Source organism: Polypterus senegalus, chromosome 6 (genome assembly GCF_016835505.1).
Source record: "Polypterus senegalus isolate Bchr_013 chromosome 6, ASM1683550v1, whole genome shotgun sequence".
Taxonomy (NCBI): Eukaryota; Metazoa; Chordata; class Cladistia; order Polypteriformes; family Polypteridae; genus Polypterus; species Polypterus senegalus.
This window is the reverse complement of record NC_053159.1, coordinates 122,709,404-122,729,363: the sequence shown is the minus strand read 5'-3', so window position 1 is coordinate 122,729,363 and position 19,960 is coordinate 122,709,404. Positions and strand designations below refer to the sequence as shown.

Here is a 19,960-nt window from a genome sequence, read left to right as displayed (position 1 = left end):
TGTGTTTGACAAGATATGATTCTGGAATTTTTTATATTGCTCAACGATTGTTTTAGTTGGTCTTACTTATATATGACTGTACCATGCCATGTGAGTGAGCAGCATTACAAAGAACACATTTTATGTGTGTAATGTAGACATTTGTATATAGTACAAATAAAAAGAGCTGAAGTATATAGAACAATATCCATTTTCCAACCCGCTGAATCCGAACACAGGGTCACGGGGGTCTGCCGGAGCCAATCCCAGCTAACACAGGGCACAAGGCAGGAACCAATCCCGGGCATGGTGCCAACCCACCGCAGATATAGAACAATAGCTGTGCTTAAATGTTTTCTGACCCATATCAAATACTACTGAATTTTACAAACTGTACTCATAATTGTAATGTGAACCCCTTCCATCCTATGCAAGTCCAGTGCGGTTTTCATGTACATTTTATTACAAACTTACTGTAGTATTTTGCTATTCTGTAAAACAAGATCATTGATTGCAAAATAAGTAAATCTTCATCCACCTACAGTATTTTTGAAACCCCTAACACAGATAACTGACTAGGTGAAAACTTAATGACTTCAAACTGTGCTTAGAAAAGTGTAAAGAGTAAGCTTTTCTGTAGCCTTATTTAGCATCTTTTCAGACTTTTCTCTCCACCTGCACAGTATTAAAAATTTCACTGCAAACGCAAACTAAAATTAAAACTGGATTCTTTTATTATAATTATGGATCATTCAATGTAATTTGTACCTTAAAAAGGAAAAATGAATAAGCTCTGTTAGTTTAAGTGGCATGCTTGGATGATCATAATAGCCATCAGTAACATGTTAGAGACTTCTGATTCAGACACTTTCCAATTTCTACTCCCTCTCCAGAAGATAAGTTTTGTTCAGGATTACAAGTACAGTATGTATACTACCAGTCTGGTCTAAAACAAATAGTGCTGGTATAATTTGATCAGGCTGTGTATACTAATACTGATTAACAGTATTCAAAAAGTTTGATATCAAAATTAGTCCACCTTAATAAAAGGGTAAGTGTCTGTGTGTCTGTCTGTTTGCTAATTCTTTGTCATTCCAAAATATAGCCCTCCACGAATATTTTTAGTAATAAATACATCGCATTTGTCATTCCAAGTGATAGTGCATCACAGACATTAACACTGCTTTTATTGAATCCCATACCAAATGGCATATAACAGAGACATATGCATTGTGTGGTGCACTGCAAACATTAACACTGAGGTCTGCTTTAATTTTTTAGGTTTCATCCCCTCTTAGATGAGTAGTATAGCTAGTATACAAAGTAAAAAAATGTGCCATAGCAACTTTTATATTAATTCATTTGTCAGCATCCAGTTGATAGTGGCAGAATTTTAACACAATCTTTAATACTTTATTTAAAAAACATTATTTTTGTAAGTTAAGTACTGTATATAAAAATTTCACATTTTTATGATTGTCTTATATTTGGCTGAATTTTGATTGTTTACCAGTGTATTAAGAAATGGTAAATTTTTCAAAGGTTGAAATAAAATTAAAATATAATGATTTCAAAAAGTGCTTTAAAACAAAGGTTTTAGTTTGCTGAATTGTTTTACAAAAAAAAAAAAAAAACCCACATACAGGTCTGCTAATTACATGTTATTTTTTGGTAAACTACTAATATTCAAGTCTGGTATTAAAATAAAAACAGTACAACTCTAATCCAAGGTGACCAGTTCAATTCTTACCTCTGTCCTATTTTGTGGTCCTGACTAATCCATCCAACCTGCCTGTGCTCAATTAAAAAAAAAAAAGTTCTAGTTTGTATCTGTGTTGGTAAAGTGTCTTGGGACAATGATTGCTATAAACAAGTATTATAAAAAAGGATTGTTGCTGCTTAAAGAAATTAATTTCATATGAGAAGTATTTTCATATTTCTGATAATGGGTCATGAAGGTTGACTGTATTTATTCAAACTCATTAAAAATAATGTACTGTAAATACAACTAAATTAAATTACCAAATATTTACTATTGTCTAGTTGTTGATTCTAGTGCTTGTTCCCTGCTTGGCATATTTCAGCTTCTGCAAGCTAAACCCGTGGTCAATTCAATTGATTAGAAGCTTCCACAGTTGACAATGCGTATCCAAGCAAAACCCAAGCAATAAATTCAAAGGAATTGCATGCAGAGCTTAGAGACAGAATATTTTTCTTCCGATCTTCAAGTTTCCTTCCCGCATCCTTAAGGACGTATTAGTTACGGTGGTAGGCGATTGCAAACTGGCCCTTTGCTGAGTCGACCGTAAAATGAACCGGCCTCCTGGTCCGGGGTCGTTTCTTCCTTGACACCTGGATACGCTCAGGTCCCCCTCCACCCCAAACTAGATAAAGCGATTTGAGGAAGTTATGTTATTTATATGATTCAAATAATCAATTGGTTTAAAAATTCTCATGATATGACTGTTCTCACCAGTTCATTATACTGTACTAGAAAACACATTTCGGTCCATTGCTAGTGTCGCTGCTCTGTAAGTTGGCTTCACCGCAGCGGACACATTGATTAGATAGATGTATTAGGACGAGGACGCGCTCGGTGGTGCGAATACGCGGTTGGTCGCCTGACTCGTGGCCGCCAGTGCCCGAAGGTTTAGCACCGCAACTTCCCCAAACTGTCAGAATGGTCGGTTGCTAAGCGACACTTGTGCGGGCTCCACAAACACAAGTTCCGCCAGAGTGTTTGTGTACAGATTTCGGACGGAAAATACTTGTGCGCACATTCACCGTGAACTAAAGAGGGACGAAACGTTGGAGTCTTTCAGGTACGCGTGCTGGTGTAGGTGGGAAGCGGCGGATTCTGATCGTGAGCAGGAGTGACGCGAAAGAAAAGAATTGAAGGGGAATGACAAATGACCGACTGTGAAAGATGAAAGTTAACAAGGTCCTGTGAGAAACTTGGAACAATGCAAAAGTGCGAGAAGTATGGAGAGTAGTAAATTTTTGCAAGTTTCAATTTCAAAGTTTAGCGAGGCACTTAATATAAGATACTTGTAACAGAACAGACAGTAGATCAGCTAGTAAGCGGTGGTGCGTGGTTCAACAGCAACGATGAGTGGGGAATAAGGCAGCTACCATTCGAAATCAAGAACAGAATAGAAGTGATAGTGGACTGGAAGAGCAATGCATGATGAGAACTGCTGTGTATGGTTAGCAAGCCAAGCAAGTTAATGTAAGGAATTCTCATGAAAAAGTGTAAATGAATAGAGAAGGTTGGTGGAGAAGGAGGTTAAGGTGGCATAATGTAAACATCCATCCACTTCGTTAACCCTCTTTTGTTAAGAGTTACTGTAAGCTAGTACATATTCTGGGAGCACTGGGCGAAAGCCAGGAGACAACCTTAGACGATTTAGCTGTCCATTACAAGGCACCCTCAAGCTTACAATATGCCTGCACTCACTCACATTAAAGAGTTGTCAGTCTGCCAAGTACACGTCTTTACGAAATGGAATGACAACCACAATATCTAGAGAAAAATCCCTGCAGACACTGGTGTAAATATTTAACTGTGGTGGTGCCCAAGCAATATGTCAAACCCAGGCCTTCAGAGCTTAGAAGCATCACCATTAGTTTCTACACCACATAAGGTAAACATGGCAAAGTGTGAAAAATGAGCACCAACGAAGTAATCAAGGATAAAGACAGAAAACACTAGTGAGGTCAAAGAGGTAGAGACTGACAAGCAACCTTTATTTATATAGCTACTTTCAATACTGAAAAATCTACCCAGACTTTATTTTTGTGTACATGTGCTTCATACAGTCATTTACATACAGTAGCTTCTTTTTTTAACAGTAGAAATGCAGAGATTAAGTGACTTGCTCAGGGTAATTCAGGGTGACAGTAGTGGAGCCTTGGGATCTGGAGTTCAGAGGCCATGATACTTGGAAGTTTACAGCTCATTCAAGACATATAGCCCAGAGAAGAATAAGGGCAGGGAATTAAATGGGGGTATGACTGGGTTGGGGGGCATTTCTAAGTTTTTGTTTGGCTACTGTCTCCTTTTTCTACAACATGAAACTTTATTACAAATATTATGGTTTTGAAAATGTTTACATACAATTCTTGACTGTGCAATGCAACATTTCTTTTTAAGAAAGTAAAAATGGACGAAGTAGCTCCCTGGTTCCAGTTAAGAATCACTTCTTCCCTGCGTCCCAAGGCTGATGAGATGAAGGCTTTCTTAAGCAGCACTAATTACAGGTAACAGTGCTCACTGCCTGTGTTGTGAATTTCTTTTGAACTTTGATTATTAATGCTGAAAATTTAATACGGAGCTCAGAGGAGTTTGAATTGTTAGCTCCATGCTGTCTGAAAGCTCGTCTGCTTATGTTAGTTAACATTGTCACATGTTTTGCTACAGTAGTGCTGCTCAGATTCCTCAAGTTGAAGCACACTTTGCAAAATATTAGATGGAATTAATTTGCATACCTCTGTGGTATAGCTGGTCTGTGGCACAGAAAATGGTGGCCATTTTAATAAACAGATAATTTATTAACCGTCTCGATCTCCATGGGTGTGTGTGTATGCTCAAGTAGCTGCAGGGGATTGATGGAGTAACTGGGGCGAGACTGCGGTGCGCAATTGAGATGCTGTGCCCACGAAGGTATATAAGAAAGAGCCAGCACGAGAAAAAGGATGGGGAAAAAAAGAGATTCAGATGGAGAAAGCATGGAGAAAAAACCAGAAGGCGGAGAGAGCTGGTGCAGGAGAGAGAGAAGGGGGGGACAGGGGCAGGTAGCCGGGTGGAAGTCCCTTGAGAGAGCATGAGGCCGATGCCCAGGGACCAAAGGAGGTCACTTCAGCTGAGTGACCTAGGAGTTGCAGTGACCGAGGTGCTGCTCAGTTGGAGTGAGTGGCTGCAAAAGACTGGAGTGAGGCAGCGTGGCTGCAGGGGAGTTGGAAGGCTCAGTGAGGCATCCTGTGCGGGAACCAGTGACTGTAGGTATCCTTGTCTGCTGGATCATCCCTCGGGTACGTTATTGATGGTAATGGGTTCAAGAGGCCCCCAGGATGCAACCAGTAGCATGGAGCTGACCAATACTGTCACAAACTCCCTCTGATCTTTCAGTTTCCTGAGATGTAGATAAAATAATGGTTGCAGGCTTCTTAGCACAAGAAAAAAAAATAACAGCAGAAACTAAGATCTGTGCTGTGTTGAGTGAAACCCACAGTCTTAGGTGGACTGGTAGCGTGGCTGACATGACACCCGAGTATTTAAACTTTCAGACTCAGTTTTTAGAGGATTGATAACTTACTCAGAAGCCAATTCCTGCCTTTAATGGCTTATATCATTGCTTCTTCATGATGAGCACATACAGGCACAGATGGTATAGAGTCTGCTGCTGTGCTGTTTTGACAACCTTGTTATTTGTGCTTTAGGTAATTGGCAGCTGGTTAAGCAGAAACAAAGCAGGTACACACTCAAGATTTGAGCACACTTGTGAGACACAAATGATTAAACATTTATTATCGCTGCATAAGTGTAAAACCTGTGCTGATGAGAATTCCAAAGACTGCTGACAAAAAGCTGTTGCAATCATTTTTGATTTGGGATGGTCCTATTAATTGTAAATCTGCCTTATAATTATGAAATTATGTACTTTGGTCCTCCACTAGGTTGACACATATGGTTTATGTTCTACATTTCATATTGTAGTCTGACTGCGGTGGGCTGGCACCCTGCTTGGGGTTTGTTTCCTGCCTTGCGCCCTGTGTTGGTTGGGATTGGCTCCAGCAGACCCCTGTGATCCTGTAGTTAGGATATAGCGGGTTGGATAATGTAGTCTGAATTGTGTAGTGTTAGTGTACTGTGGCCAGAAGCAGAGGGAATAATCAAGGTAGTCATCTCCAAGATTCAAAGAGCAGTCATCTATTTATTTTAATTTTTTTTAGCTGCTGCAGGTGTCAAGGTCATGTATCACCATATGCAATTACAACCTTAAAGCACTCCTTGCCACATAGACATTGCCTCCTGCTCTCAAAAAGTCTCTCCTGCTGGACCAAGTTAAATAAAGATGTTTCACATGCTTTGTGACATCCTTTCTTTATAGGGTTCAGTCCAGGCACAGGGAACATTTACTTCAATCTGGTACAGATGTGCACATCACAAATATGTAGAATGTCCTGATACTGTAAACAGCACAGCTGTGACTTTATTAAACAAAATTAATTTCTTGTGTCTGTTAGTGATTATCAGACATGTGATTCAAACCAAACCAAACCCGAACAGTTCCAAGCATTCATCTATACCAGAGGTCCTCAATCACCTGTCCTGGAGGGCCGCAGTGGTTGCAAGTTTTCATTCTAACCATCTTCTTAATTAGTGGACCGTTTTTGCGGCTGATTAACTTGTTTTGCCTTCATTTTAATTAACTTGACTCAGGCCCATTTGTTGTTTCTTTTACCTTAATGAGCAGCCAAACAATAATGAGACACTAAACGAGCTGCCACATGACCAGCTAACCTGAAAATAAAGGAAGGTGAAGGTCTCGGTCATGTTGGTCTGCTCAGGTCACCAAAACATCTTGTCAGTGGTGTTAGAAAAAAACAGAAAATTAACAGTCTGCTGTGGCAGAATGAGAGCAGCAACAATCCATGGAATTAATTAATGGCTTTAATTAACAGCAAGAATTGGCTTCTTATTAAGAAACTGGTTTGAGTGAAATTGGCTGGAGTTTGATATTCCAGTTTAGCTGGTCATATGTTGGCTCGTTTCACATCTCATTTCTGTTTGGCTGCCATTTAATGATGAAATGAATCAACTCAGAGGACTGAATCCTTAAAAACAAGGCTATTAAAATGAAGAGAACAGGAGTTCATTAACAATGAAAACTGCTCACTGATTAGGAAACAGGATAGAATGAAAACCTGCAGCCACTGCAGCCCACCAGGACCGGAGGTGGACACCCTTGGGTTACGGGTTTTCATTCTAGCCAGTGTCCTAATTAGATCTCAGTCCTTGCTGATAATGAAACCTGGGATTTAACTATATGATTTGTTAGCACTTTCATTCATCAAAGAAAAATGTTAGTTAAATTGTAGATCAGAGGTCCTCAATTACAGTCCTGGAAGTCTGCTATGGCTGCAGGTTTTCACTTTAACCAATTTCTTAGTTAGAACCCTTTTATTTACTACTAAGGCAATATGTTTTTGGGCTTAATTTTAGTTCTCTTGCCTGTTGCTATTCAGAACCCTTAATTGCCTATTTTAGATTTTAGCAGCTGCATTTAGTTTTAATTGTTGCCTGTTTTCTTAATCAGCAATAGCAATAGCAGCTCTCCAGCTCACGTGCTTACCATGAAGTATCTGTGATAAAAATGTTTAGAAATGAATGAGAGGGGAATTGGAAGGACCATTAGGTTTAAATCTACAAAACACTTGGATAATGTTCTCACTGAAGGAAACTCTACAGTGTAATTAAAATTACTCTTGGATGAATGCAAGCATTAATACACTAAATAGTTCAATACCAAGTTTCATTATCAGCATGGACTGCTTTCTAATTAGGAGACTAGTTGGAATAAAAACCTGCAGCCACTGCGGCCCTCCAGGACTGTGATTGAGGACCCCTGACCTATTGAAATGTTATGGGCTACTTTAGTGGTTAGCATCACCCTTAATAAGTTATATATTTATAAAATATTTGTCTCATTTATTAATGGTGATGTGCTTTATAGATAAACACATTTCAGTTTCATAGACAGTCAAATAGGAGGTAAGGTGTCTACAAAATGCATTTTTTGTCTAATTGTTCATACATTTTAAAGAGAGTCTTCAATAGGGGTTGCACACATTTTTTACTTGTGCTGCTTTACAAATGTTTAAGTGCTTTGGAAACTATGTATTATCATTAAGTTGATTAAAGGGAATGACACTTGTAGAGACTACGGTAGGCTGGCACCCTGCCCAGGGTTTGTTCCTGCCTTGCGCCCTGTGCTGGCTTGGATTGGCTCCAGCAGACCCCCGTGACCCTGTGTTAGGATATAGCGGGTTGGAAAATGACTGACTGACTGACTGACACTTTCTGAGATAAACTATTAAAAAAAACTTGCTCATAATAACATGGAAAATGTTTGGAATGGACTGGGGATAGTTACTGAACCAATTTTGTAATAAATAAATTGCTCCACCACAACCTTCTTCCAGGGGCCAGTTCCCCCCACACCACACCATCCTTACTGCATCAACAATCACTCATATAGGCAGTGAGCAGTCCACCCCAACCACCAGTATGGTCTGTTCATAACTGATGACTAAATGAAAAGACAATTGAGGAAGCTACACACAGGGAAAGGTGTGGGACCAGATGGAACCAGCCATCGATTTCTTAAGGCCAGTGCTGACCAACTTTGTAGTGTCCTTTCACCTGTTCAATCTTACCCTAAGGCTCCAGAAAGTGCCACCGCTGTGCAAAACGACCTGCATTGTTCCTGTTCTTCACCTAATGATCATAGATCAGTGGCCCTTACATCCCATGTAATAGAGACCTTTGAGAGTAGTCCTGGACTATAGGAGTCCTCTTGTGGAAAGACCACTTGAACCCACTGTGGTTTTACCTGTTGGACCAAAATCTGAGTGTAAGATGCATTACTATTAGGATTATGTTTTTTAGTATCTTTGGTGTCTTCAATACCATTCTACAATCCTTCTTAATAGGTAAGCTCAGAGATATGGAGGTGGAAAAGCCTGTAGTGGAGGGGTCTCCAACTCTAGTCCTGGAGAGCTAGTGTGGCTGCAAGTTTTCATTCTCTTTTCTTAATTAATGACCAATTTTTGCTGCTAATTAACTATTTTCCTTTAGGTGACTTTTCTTGAGACTCTGATTGTTGAATTGATTCTTTTTTTCCTTAAATGGCACCTAAACATAAATTTGATGTGAAGTGAGCCAACAGATGACCAACTAATTTGGGGCCTCAAATTCCAACCATCTTCACTTCATTCAGTTTCATAATTTGAAGCCAATTCTCGTTGCTAATTAAACCCGTTATTTAATTCCATGGCACTCATTCTGCCATGGCAGACATTTCCAAAACTGTTGATTTTCTTTTTTAAGAGCGCAGTTATTGTGTGATGGACGCAGGTTGTTCTTTATGTATTGGTACATTTTGTTTCTTATAATATGTTTGTTTACTAATTAAGGAAAAAAGAAATAATTAAGGGACCTGAGTTTTAAGTTGTGCATCAATTAAAATTAAGGCAAAATCTGGTCACTAATTAAGAAAAGGGTTAAAATGAAAACCTGCAGCCATAGTAGCTTTCCAGGACTAGAGTTGGAGACCCCCTGCTGTAGTGTCCTGGATAATGGACTATCTGTCAGGTAGACCACAGTTTGTGAGGTTCAAGTGCTGTCTGTTTGATGTAGAAGTGAGAAATGCTGCAGAACCACAATGTCCTGTCTCCTTTTCTCTTTACCCTGTACAAATTTGCACTATAAATATAACACTGGCAGATTTTTCTGATGACTTTTCACTAATTGGATATATTGACAAGTGGAGAGTATATGATTTAGGTGGAAAAACTTTTTTTCTTTGTGCAAAGAGAGCTGTATGCAACTTAACATCAGCAAAACCACTGATTACTGACATTTGCCACACAAAAGGAAGGGTGCATTGCTACAGGTACTTGAGGGTCCACTTCAATGAAAGGCTGGATGGGTGTTGTAACATAGAAAAACTTTATAAGACGGGCAGAGTAGAGTCTTTTTCTTGGGAGACTGTGTTCCTTTAATGTGGGAAGTGACATCCTTCACATGTTCTACAACTATAAGATGGCCAGTTTAATTATCCATGCTGGGCCAGCAACATCCCATTCAAAAGAGGCCCATGAATTCAACAAGCCGATTGAAAAAAAACAGGCTCAGTTATGGAACATACTCTCAACCTGCTAGGGAATGAGAGAATGAAGACAGAAATGAGTGCCATTATGAACAACGCTGCACATCGTCTCTCTGACAGACTTACACCAAGTACCTTCAGCCAGTGAATTATTCAGCAGAAGGGTGTTAAGAAAGGCTACTGAGGCTCCTTTATACTGGTGGTTCACAACTTTTAGTTCTGGGGGACCCTGGTGGCTGCAAGTTTTTTCCCCAACCTAGTTCTTCTCTTAACTGAACTCCTACCTTAATTAAGTGAGCTGTTATTTCCCAGTTTCAATGTTTTTTTACAATCTTTTAGAAATTACAAACTGATTAAGCTATATTTTTATTGAATGAAGCAGGAATTTATATGTGTTAGGAGGGTAAGAATTCTTTTTCCTTTTCATTTTTTAATGTATTGTTTTCTTTGAACAAATACATTTATAAATGGGTAGGGTAACACTGAAGTAGCAGCTCCCTCAGAGTTGTAATGGTGTCTGCTCAGCTCAACATTAATCGTCTGTATTCAGATACAATTAAGAAAACAAACTCCTCAGGAAAATGATCATTTAAAAGAATAAGTATTTAAAGATGCAGAAAAAATAAAAATATGTCTTAATTTCCTAGCTGTGTAAATGTGCCATTACTGCACTGCATGGATCAGCTAATTAAACAATGAGATCAATTAAAGGTAACAATGAATGTGGGAGTTCAGGGTGATGTTTTTAGATGGGTGCAGAATTGGCTCAGACACAGGAAGCAGAGGGTGATGGTGCAAAGAACCTTATCAGAACTGGCTGACGTTAAGTGTGGTGTTCCACTGGGGCCGGTACATATATATATATACACTGCTCACAAAAATTAAAGGAACACTTTTTTTATTGGGCCTGGCATGAAATCAATTAAACCTGTCTGATAATTTTCTGGTTGGTTAAGCAGCTGAGGTCATTGTTAATCACTTTCAGCTGTATTGGTGTTCATGAACTTAACGACAGGTGCACTAAAGTGGCAACAATTAGAAAACCCCCAAAACAGGACTGGTTTTACATGTGGAGGTCATTTCAAGTTTCTCCCTCTTGATCTTTTTTGGCTGGTTTTCCACTCATGCTAGTTTTGGCTTGAGTAATTATCTCTACTGGCAGTATGAGGCGATTCCTTAACCCTACAGAAGTTGCAGAGGTTGTCCAACTTCTCCAGGATGGCACATCCACACGTGCTGCAGCAAGAAGGTTTAATGTGTCTCCCAGCACAATCTCCAGAACATGGAGGAGATTTCAGGAGACTGGCTGTTATTCTCGGAGAGCTGGACAGGGCCGTAGAAGGTCCTCAACCCATCAGCAGGACTGATACCTGCTCCTTTGTGCAAGGTGGAACAGGCTGAGCACTGCTCGTGCCCTACAGAATGACCTCCAGAGGGCCACTGGTGTGAATGTCTCTACCCAAACAATCAGGAACAGACTTCATGAAGATGGCCTGAGGGCCCGACGTCCTGTAGTGGGCCTGTGCTCGCTGCCCAGCACCGTGGAGCTCGACTGGCATTTGCTCAAGAACACCAGAATTGGCAAGTCCGCCACTGGCGCCCTGTACTTTTACAGACGAGAGCAGGTTCACCCTGAGCAGCTGTGATAGACGTGAAAGAGTCTGGAGAAGACAAGGAGAACGATATGCTGCCTGCAACGTCATTCAACATGACAGGTTTGGTGGCGGGTCAGTGATGGTCTGGGGAGACATATCCATGGAGGGACGCACAGATATCTACTGCGTAGGAAATGGTGCTCTGACTGCCATAAGGTATCGAGATGAAATCCTTGAACCCATTGTCAGACCCTACGCTGGTGCAGTAGGTCCTGGTTACCTCATAATGCACGACAATGCCCGGCCTCATGTGGCAAGAGTATGCAGGCAGTACCTGGAGGATGAAGGAATTGAAACAATTGAATGGCCTTCACGATCCCCTGACTTAAACCCAATAGAACATCTGTGGGACATTATGTTTCGGTCCATTAGGCGCCGCCTGGTTGCTCCTCAGACTGTACAACAGCTCAGGGATGCCCTCATACAGATCTGGGAGGAAATGCCACAAGACACCATCTGTCGTCTCATTAGGAGCATGCCCCGACGATGTCAAGCATGCATACAAGCTCGTGGGGGCCACACAAGATACTGAAAAGCATTTTGAGTAGCAGAAATTACGTTTTTGAAAAAATGGACTAGCCTGCCACATCTTCATTTCACTCTGATTTTAGGGTGTCTACACAATTGAGCCCTCTGTTGGCAGAAAACTTTTATTTCCATTAAAAGACTTGGCATCCTTTTGTTCCTAAGACATTGCCCTGTCGTTATTTGTATAGATATCCAACTTCATATTGAGATCTGATGTATCTAATGTGTTTCTTTAAAGTGTTCCTTTAATTTTTGTGAGCAGTATATATTCATAGTATCTGTGTTCTCAGTCCCGATCTGATTGCATGGGTAGTTACCTACCAGGTAATGCATATGGTTGGTCTACCAGTCTGCAAACATCCGCCACGGGGCCCTCTTCAGTTGCGAGAAGCAGATCATAGAATATTACATAGTTTACTGTCAAATAATGCAAAGAGTATGCAACTGTGTTTCACCCTTATTTGGACTTATCAGGCATACACTATGTAAACTATGGCGGCAGATTGACTGGATAATCTTACCAGTTATATTTAAGGAGTTGCCGGCCAGCAGGGGTCGTCAGTGGACCTAAAGGCGAGGTAGGGTTAAGTATAGGGCGGTCCAGATCTAATTATGCAATTTTCATTACGCTATAACTTATTAAGTTTATTACATAGAAAATTCACAAAAAATTATTTTTGTTGCTGATAGATGGCAGCACCTGCCCTGCATTCCAAAATGGCAGGGAGACGGTTGTCAGTCGAACAGCAGGTGCAATGTGTTCGCCTTTTCATAATTGCATAATTAGATCTGGACCACCCTGTACTGCTAAGCTATTGAAGGAGCAGTTGTGTTGCCTGACAGCCTTATATATATTTGGTGGAAGTATATATACATATTTGATGTTGGGAAAGTTTTTCTTTCTTTATATACACACACACTAGATTTTTTTTTTCTTGTGCATTTTTTTTACTTAATTTTTCCCCCCATTTTGAGGAGCTTCCTGAGCGAGGGATAAAGAAGGTAAAATGCATTGATTTTTGGAGTGGGTGTGTATAATTTTTGTACTATGGAAGTGCACTGGTCATATTATAAATACAATTTTTTTCTTTCTTTCCTTTTTGTTTTTCTTTTGATGGCTTGTCAGTGCTTAAAGACTGAAACAAAGCCTGTCTGACACTACTGTGTTTTTGTTGTACAGAACTTTGTGTAAATAAACTCTCACCTTTCACCCTTCTGTTTTGGTCTGTGTCTCTTCTCTCCACTCAGATCAGATGTTCAGGGTGTAGATGGGGGTCACTTTCCCACTAGACAGGATTTCACAAGGACTAGGACAGCAAAAAAGCTTGGGAAGATCTGTGGTAGATGAAATTTAATGTCAGTAAATGTATAGTATTACTTAGAGAAAGTAAAAATGTTAGATTTGAATACTCAATGGGAGGTCTGAGAATCAAGAGTACGACTTATGAGAAGCATTTAGGAGTCGTAGTGGACTCTACACTATCAACTGCCACACAGTGTTAAGAGGGCAAACAGAATGTTAAGTTATATAACCCGATGTGTGAAGTACAAGTCGCAGGAGCTTATGCTCAACCTTTATAATGCACTGGTGAGGCCTCCTCTGGAGTGCTGTGTGCAGTTTTGGTCTCCAGTGTTTAAAATTATGAAGGGAATTAGTACAGTAGGTCAAGACTGTTAATTTATAATGAGGCCATCAAGAACACGGGAACACAGTTGGAAACTTGTTAAGGGTAAATTTTGTACAAACCTTAGGAAATTTTTCTTTACACAGAGAACCATAGACACTTGGAATAAGCTACCAAGTAGTGTGGTTGACAGTAAGACTTTACAGACTTTTAAAACTCAACTTGATGTTTTTTAGAGGAATTAAGTGGATAGGACTGGCAAGCTGAATGACCTGTTCTCATCTAGGTTGTTCTAATGCTCTAATAAATGGGTGATTGAGAAACTGGTTGGAACAAAAACCCACAGCCACAGGAAGTCCTGGGGACTGAACATTGGGAAGCACTGCTTTTATACTCTGAGCACTCTTTTTTTTATCTTAACCAATTTTTCTTTTTTTGGTAATTTAGGTGCATATTTGAGATATGTTCTTGTTTTTTTTATAATAGTTAAATAATGTATTTGTTTATTGAGCTTCTGTAAAAAGTTAAATTTCCTTCTTGAGAAAAAATAAAGTACTATCTGTGTAACTTGTTGATTTAGCCTAGTTTTTTATACATTCTATTGAAGTTAGATTTTTAGTTTATTGGTTCATTATGAAAGATATCAGTGACATTCTCTGGTTACCATCATAGCATCATTGTTTTGCTTTAAGTAGGTTTTCTTGGGGGCATTACTCACAAATTTCATCTATTAGTTTATTTAAGACTAGCAGAATACCCGCGCTTCGCAGCGGAGAAGTAGTGTGTTAAAGAAGTTATGAAAAAGAAAAGGAAACATTTTAATCATAACGTAACATGATTGACAATGTAATTGTTTTGTCATTGTCATGAGTGTTGCTGGCATATATATATATATATATATATATATATATATACACACACAGACACATATATAAACATATATATAAATATATATATATATATATACACATATATATATACAGTTATATATATACATATACACACATACATATATATACATATACATATATACACATACTGTATATATACACACACACATATATACATACTGTATATACAACATATACAAATCTACATATATATATATTAGGGGTGGGACTCGATTAAAAAAATTAATCCAATTAATTAGAGGCTGTGTAAGAATTAATCTTGATTAATCGTATGTAATCGCACACGTAAATTTGCCCCAAATCGCAAATGTTTTTTTTTAATTTAAAAGTGTTTTAGTGGGCTTACAGAATCAAATAATAGACATGGACATGAATATTGTAAACTGAAGCTGTTTTAATTTCTGAAAAAAGCTTTTAAACTGCATTTGAATTCAAAACAGAAACAAAAATATCATCCCTGGTTAAAATTGGGCAGACTTAAAAATAAAGTGGTAGTTTAAGTACTTTAAGTACATTTTCAGAATAGTATTGTCTTTAAATAATAATAACCAAAATTTCAACATAAAGTGCAGTTTTTCTTCTTAAAAAATAAGTCAGAAACATAAAAGGTAATTTGACCAGCTTACTCTTTAAACTCTGAGTAACATTAGCCAAAATTATTTTGTACATTAGGCTAAAACAGTGTGATCATTGAACATTTTGTAATTAGATGTATTTAGAATTACTAACGGTCACGGAAGTCCAATGATCCCCAGTAAGAGCCACAAAGTCCGCTTTCTGTAATGCATCTAATTTTGCTTGCTTTTCAGTGTGCACAAAACCATGCTTTTATCAAGGCTTCGCTCGGGTAGTCGAAATGATCAGTCGTAGGAACACGCTTTATTCCGACTCTAACATTTTTGTAGCTGTGATGTGTGCATCAGTGTAATGGATGTACCAGGAAATCATGCATTGACAAAAGTTCCCGTTTGCTTGGAATTGAAAGTGTGATTAAATGCGTTATTTTTTAACGCGTTATGGAGTACATGCATCGAAGCTTCTCAACTGTGCTTGTGCTAAGAAAGGGAAAATTTTAAAAATAACGTAACATGATTCTGCGTTAACCTAATATTTTTTCATACGTCCCAAACCAAGGAGATGAAGGTAAAATGAATCAGGTAGCGCATACATAGTCAGTACACCCTCTCGAATCGAACCTCAATGTCGGCGTTAGAGGCTTAAGACTCTACAATTGCGCCACCGCTTGTCTATGCTAAAGTATGTATTGTAGATCGGGCTATAGATATACATTTATATATATACCCGTATCGCAGTGGAGAAGTAGAAGTTATGAAAAAGAAAAGGGAACATTTTAAAAATAACGTAACATGATTGTCAATATACAGTAATTGTTTTGTGAGTGTTATTGAATGTTGCTGTCATCAAGGATTTGATTATCATTATTTCTTTCAATCAGGCTCGTATTTGTACGATGTGTTGTGTTCAAGTTACATTCCGTGTTTGTCAATCGTTGTAAAGATAAGAGGTTTCATTCATCGATTAGTTCCTTACTGCATCAATAAACAGCTCGCCTTCTTCTTTATCTGAGATGTGACAAACTGCATGCACGGTTTTTTACACTGTCTTCCTTTAGCGGACATTGACTTTTTCCACCGTGTGCTTTGTTTCCACAGTAGCTGCATTTATGAATATGCTTATCAGACGCTTCATATTTTTGCTGCCTTTTCAATTGTGTAATTCGGTTTTGTTCAGCTCTTTGGAACTGTTGCTTTTATCTGTGCACTGCGTCAGTTCACGTGAGCCACTCGGTGTACTTGCATCGAAGGTTCCCAGCTGTGCTGGTGCCATCTCGTGCTATGTCCATGGCTGTATTTAATGTTACCTTAGTCCTGGCACTTAAAACTTTCTCTCGCAGTTTCGCTGAGTTTGTGTCAAACACCACCCTGACCATCTCATCTTCCTCTCCATAAGCACAGTCCTTCACCCGTGAATATTTACCCGTGGCAGTTTGCTATTGGATTGCCGCTGACGGACGGCCTTATATGGGCAGGCACTAAATTACAAACGCCAGCGCAGCCTGTCTATGAACTTAATTTAAAGTGTAGGTTTACATCGTGCTTTGTTTCAGTAGCAGAACTCATGAATATGGTTGTATATGTCACTCGCTCGCTTCTTATTGTTTCGCTGCCTTCTCAATTATATAATGCATGTTTTCTTAAGCACTTTTTTGAGGTCTTCCTGGTTTTCTATGTACTGCGTGATTACGTGTAAGGCGTGATGATGTCACACGAAACTCCGCCCCCACGGCGTTGAAGCTCATCTCCATTACAGTAAATGGAGAAAAACTGCTTCCAGTTATGACCATTACGCGTAGAATTTCGATATAAAACCTGCCCAACTTTTGTAAGGAAGCTGTAAGGAATGAACCTGCCAAATTTCAGCCTTCCACCCACACGGGAAGTTGGAGAATTAGTGATGAGTGAGTGAGTGAGTGAGTGAGTGAGTGAGTGAGTGAGTGAGTGAGTGAGGGCTTTGCCTTTTATTAGTATAGATAATATTCACATAAACTGTAAAAGATTAATTTGTGAAATGCCTAAAGAGAAAAGAGAAACTTCCTCAGCATTAACATTTATAACATCTCTTTCTTGAATTGTAATTTAATAAGGTCTTACTGTCTTCACCCTGAATTTGTCAGTTTATTGGCTCTTAATCGATTCATTATTCTTGACTTTGTTTTCTACATTTTTTTAAAATTTTTTTCTAATAGTGGTCGGAGTTGCCTTGCAGAGTTCATCAGAAATGAAGACATCCGAAAACTCTTTGTTTACTTGAAGTTTGCCAAAGGTCCTATTCAAGCTTCTTTGATTCCACCCAAAGCACTTGAGAGCAAATGCATGTGTCTGATAAAATCCAGATCTGCACTCAAGCTGACAGCTGAAAACATAGGTGAGATTTTTGATGTCTAGTGCAAAGTACATCAGAAAGTTGCAAGAGGCTTAGATCAGGGCCAAGCCTGAAGTGTTTGTTGTAATTCTAATAAGAAATGTGACAATCAATAGTCTTCGCCAACTGCCTTTAGAGAGAAAATGAGAGGCAGCCAGTGGAGTATAAAATTGACATTCTGGTGATGCTTGGAAATTTATTTTGTCTTGTAGGTAGACTAGTATGTTTGATATAACAAAAACACTAGGATGTTTCCTCAATAAAAATACTATAAAATATTAATCTTTTCTTGCCCAGTGATGTACTCTCACACTACTAAGGTGAATCAAATAGTATTCCAAAGCATTTTATTATCAAAAACCTAGTAAGACATCCTAACTGTCTATGCAATATGAATTTGTCAGCATTGCATCAATGGCTAATTACAAAACTTGCTATGAATGAGAATAAGCATAGAAATAGAAACTGTGATGAAAATGTACAAAATTTGACAGCACACTATGCTTGGAGATATTTGAACTTTAATTTATCTCATCTTACCAGGTTCTTTACTAATGTGGATAAATTGCCATGAATTCTAGAAAATGTTTATTGTGCTCTGAGAGTACTTTAAGGTGCCTTTACCACTGAAAAGTTGACTGGAAGATGAAATATGTTTCTCAGCATGATGTTCTCTGAGGAAACCAAGTTCACTTAATGATATATTTATTAATGTGACTAGTTATAAAAAGAGTAGCATAGGCTCAGAATTCCATATACTGCATGTTTATCAACAATTTTTCAATAGATTGTCTCAGCCCATCCATCCATCCATCCATTCATTATTCAACCCGCTATATCCTAACAGGGCGCAAGGCAGGAAACAAACCCTGGGCAGGGTGCCAACCCACCACAGTTGTCTGTGCCCAAAGATTTTAATGAGAAATAAAAACAAACAGGTCAAGCTGGTGAGGCAATTATTCTGCTAGTTTGTAATCCATAACTCTCCATCTATACTAATAAAAGGCAAAGCCCTCACTGACTGACTGACTCACTCATCACTAATTCTCCAGCTTCCCGTGTAGGTAGAAGGCTGCAATTTGGTAGGCTCATTCCTTACAGGTTACTTACAAAAGTTAAGCAGGTTTCATTTCGAAATTCTACGTGTAACGGTCATAACAGTCGACAACGTCTGCCATGTTTAACTTTCTTATTTATGACCCCATCTTCATGAAATTTGGTAGGCGGCTTCCCTGTGCTAACCGAAACCGATGTATGTACTTATTTCGGTGGTATGACGCAACTGTCGGCCGCCATATTGAACTTTCCAAAGATTTTTGTTACCTATGGGTGCATCTTCAAGAAATTTGGTACGCGGGTTCCCAACGCTAACTGAATCCTACTTGCGTACATACATATATTTTGTGAATTTCCCCTTGGGATTAATAAAGTATCTATCTATCTATCTATCTATCTATCTATCTATCTATCTATCATATACGTCCATAGCCTGCAGCTCGGTCATCGTGTGAGGCGGCGTTGGGTCCCCCATCCTCACGCCTCCCATGTTGTTGGTTGCCAGCCTATATAAGGCCGTCCGTCACTCTGTTCTCTACATTCCCTTCCTTCCACGGGATTCACGTCTCCCTGCTGATAACTGCAGCCTTTTTATTTAATCCACGGCTTCTCTGCTGTTTTATTGTTTGTTTATTACGATTATAGTTATTGTATAGGTATTTTAGACTTAGATTACATTGTTCAGGTACCCATTTCCTTTATCGTTCCAACCGTACCCCCATTAACATGTCTATCAAGGTGTTCACCATCAATCAAAGAACTGTCACTTACTGAGTGGTTCCCAAGCCCGGAGATGGCACCTGCCTTTTCCATTCTCTTTGTTACATATTGCACGGCCATATCAGGCTCACTCTTAATATCCAGAGGAACATTGTGTCTTATGTATTGAATGACTGGGACAAGTTCAAGGTGTGGACTGATGACGGTACAGGAGATAATTATAATACACAGGAGCACTATAATAGTAAAATGCTTAAGCCCTTCACCTATGCATCTGCATGTGAGTTGATGGCTGCCGCTGAATTGTTCAGTTGTCGCTTTCAAGTGTACCGAAATGGCCAAATATTTTACACCTTTGGACAACCGCCAATGCCTCTTAAACATCTTAGATTGACAGGTGACGATTTCAGTAGTGTACACTTTGATATTTATGAATGTTTAAACTCTCAAAAGCTAGATGCAAAGTTATTGATGAAACCGGTTGTATGCTTACAACACTTTACTGATGCCAAATGTCACTTCAACACAACAAGTCTTGCAAATACTAACGTAATTGAAACAAACCATGAAACTCAAACCGATTATGACAGCAGCAATTCAAATTAATAAGAATTTTAAGGCAGTACTTTGCCGCTGTGAAGCGCAGGTAT

The 19,960-nt window shown here is 39.0% G+C and overlaps 1 protein-coding gene across 1 annotated transcript in view; it reads left to right on the top strand.

The window, feature by feature from the left end:
* The first annotated feature begins 4,141 nt into the window (after positions 1-4,141).
* LOC120530660 (dynein beta chain, flagellar outer arm-like) overlaps positions 4,142-19,960 on the top strand; it is a 71,087-nt gene continuing 55,268 nt past the window's right edge. The window contains exons 1-2 of the mRNA XM_039755084.1: positions 4,142-4,239; positions 17,359-17,537. Of these exons, the coding sequence (XP_039611018.1) occupies positions 4,142-4,239; positions 17,359-17,537 (277 nt within the window). The remainder of the gene's footprint in view (positions 4,240-17,358; positions 17,538-19,960) is intronic.